Below are 2,546 nucleotides of genomic sequence, written 5' to 3'. Positions count from 1 at the left end.
CCTGCTGGGCTCTACTCTAAGTGGTCTGCTGGTTGGAAGGATCCAGTAGATCTCTGCCACAAGATAAAGGTGTGTCCCATGGCCACGGCAGAGAGTATTTCTGTGTCCCTGCCCTGATTTAACACTGGTTGCTTTAATCACACTGATCTCTGACCTCACTGCACTCTTTACACAGCAACACAAACCAAAACACATTTCCACATGATTTATCTGCTGAAATGTGCTAATTCTGACTAGGAGCTGGTGGGTGAGCAGAGAACCACGTTCACTTTCAGCAGTTAGAGGATGATGGAGTCCCCTCACCACAGCTGAGGGCTGTACAGACAGGCAAATCACAAAGCCCTGAGGCTGTCTGAGTTACCCCACTGCCTCACCTATTTCCCTGCAAATCACAACCAAGAATCAACATTCAGGCAGAAGGGTGAAAAACATGCAAAGCTCTCTCTCCTTTGGCAGACACAGCACAACAATAAGAGGAAGCAAGTGGTTCTGTACTTCTCTGTATGGGTTTTTTGGCATGCTACCAATATCCCTGATGTGTTCCCATCACTTCCAGGGGTTCATCTCTCATCCCTGAAGCCAGAGGGACACAGCCAGCCTCACCTGAGCTTTCAGATCCCACCGAGTCAGGACAGTGAAGTGCAAGGCCTTGAAACGCCTCTCCAGCTTCTCACAGTCGATGTTAGAGCCGTCTCGGGTCGACAGGTCTGTGTCTCTAGAGAAGTTGATGTTGTTGAGGATCAGGCAGTAACCACAGGGATCTCTTTTCAGATGATAAGCCTGGCAGGGACACATTGCAATTAAACACCCTCTTATTTGGAGTGCTTGCTGGCTAATCCAGTGGGATGCAACACCACTGAGGAATGGGAGTCCTTAAAGGGTCTCCTTTCATTTTTCCAGGCTTAGAGACAGGTAAGAACTCCCATTCTCCACACAGGTGTTCTCAGCAGCAGCCAGGAACACAAAACAACCCACCAAATCAAGGAAAAGCCTTTGTGAACAGTTGCTGCATCTCCCACAGCAAGTTGAAGTTTCTGGGAGATTTTTAAGGCACCATCCTCAAACCTCACCACACAGAGCCAAGAATTTCTGTTATTGCTGTGGTAATCTTAAACAGGATTTGGCTTGATTGACCCTTTCTGAGCTGATCGGCCCTGCTACACCTGCATCAGCCTCAGAGTGATCACTCAGGTAATACAGAGTGGGAACTGGCTCTTCCAGGAATGTTTTCTGGATCCACTCCTGAGGCACAGAGCTATTGCTCTACAGGGAATGCTTTCACCCAACCCAAATACTAACCAGGAAGCGAGTTCTCCTGTCAGCAGCTGAACCTACAACACACAACAGACACAGGATTTAGCTCACCACACTCCACAGCAAAACATCAGACACATTCCTCCTAGAATTCACATCAGGTCTTCATGGCAAATACAAATCTCTTCCCACCCCACAGGAAATGAGCCTTTGGTATGTTGTGGCCCTCAAAGAACCTGGGACATGGCTTACCCCGGGCTGGCGTAGGAAATGGTATATGTAGAGTATCTTCGATTGGGAGGGACAAATCTTCAAAAATGGTCAATCCTGGAATGACATGGGACAAAAATACAGGAGATGATCCTAATGTGTGTACAGTCCAAGCTTGAAAGATTCTGCTGCTGCAAAGTGGGATATACAAGCTGCCCAGAGAAGCTGTGGCTGCCCCAACCCTGAAAGTGTTCAAGGCCAGGTTGGATGGGGCTTGGAGCAACCTGGGCTAGGGGGTGGAATGAGGTGAGCTTTAAGGTCACTCCAACCCCATGCTGAGATTTGCTGATTCTCCCAACAGCTTAGTGGAGTCACCTCTACTAGGGTAACAGAAACCAGGACTTCAGGGACTGGTTTCCCATGGTGAGAGCCATCCCAACTGCCACCCCCTATACCACTGTTTGCTCGAAGCCACCTCAACACTAACCTGAATTTTCTCTCTGTGGCTTCAGACTGACAGGCTTCAGGTCCAGCAGCTGTGGTGGCACCACTGCGGACTGGCACTCCCCAATCAGCATGTCTGCCAGGTCCCCCTGCCCAGTGTCCCTCAGGATGGAGAGGAACACAGGGAAGGCCTGTTTCCCTCGGGTCTCCAGGTCGATGACCAGCTGCCTGGCTTGCTCTCCTCGGCTGCCAGTGCTCTGCAGAGGAGCAAAGCCCAGGGCAACATATGTTCATGCACCACCTGGGCAGCCCTTCCAACCACTCCGAGAAAGGGTAAACATGGGATCCACACCCAGCACAAACGAGTCTCAAACCCGTTGGACACAGTCATGGAGATCCCCAACAACCACCTACCTCCAGCCCTGATCCCTTTCCAACCACGAGGCCTACACCATGGGGTCTGCAGGGGAAGGGAGCACCCCCAGCCTGGTCCCAGGAGACAAACAGGCACCCCTGGGCTGTCACTGGTGTGCAGGACACAGTGGAACACCCCCAGGCCTGTCACCTGCAACTGGGAGGGGCAATGGGGATGTCTTGAGGCTGTCACCAGGTTGGGAAAGGGACATAAGGAGAAACCC

At 51.3% G+C, this 2,546-nt stretch overlaps 1 protein-coding gene across 1 annotated transcript in view; it reads right to left on the bottom strand.

The window, feature by feature from the left end:
• Positions 1-2,546, bottom strand: part of CASP9 (caspase 9, apoptosis-related cysteine peptidase) — a gene marked incomplete at its 5' end in the record, with an annotated part of 6,263 nt that overhangs the window by 3,303 nt on the left and 414 nt on the right. Inside the window, 3 exons of the mRNA XM_009075823.1 lie at positions 604-780; positions 1,300-1,331; positions 1,952-2,165. Of these exons, the coding sequence (XP_009074071.1) occupies positions 604-780; positions 1,300-1,331; positions 1,952-2,165 (423 nt within the window). The remainder of the gene's footprint in view (positions 1-603; positions 781-1,299; positions 1,332-1,951; positions 2,166-2,546) is intronic.

This window comes from Acanthisitta chloris, unplaced genomic scaffold (genome assembly GCF_000695815.1).
Source record: "Acanthisitta chloris isolate BGI_N310 unplaced genomic scaffold, ASM69581v1 scaffold19985, whole genome shotgun sequence".
Lineage (NCBI taxonomy): Eukaryota > Metazoa > Chordata > Aves > Passeriformes > Acanthisittidae > Acanthisitta > Acanthisitta chloris.
This window is presented reverse-complemented; position numbering and strand designations above follow the sequence as displayed.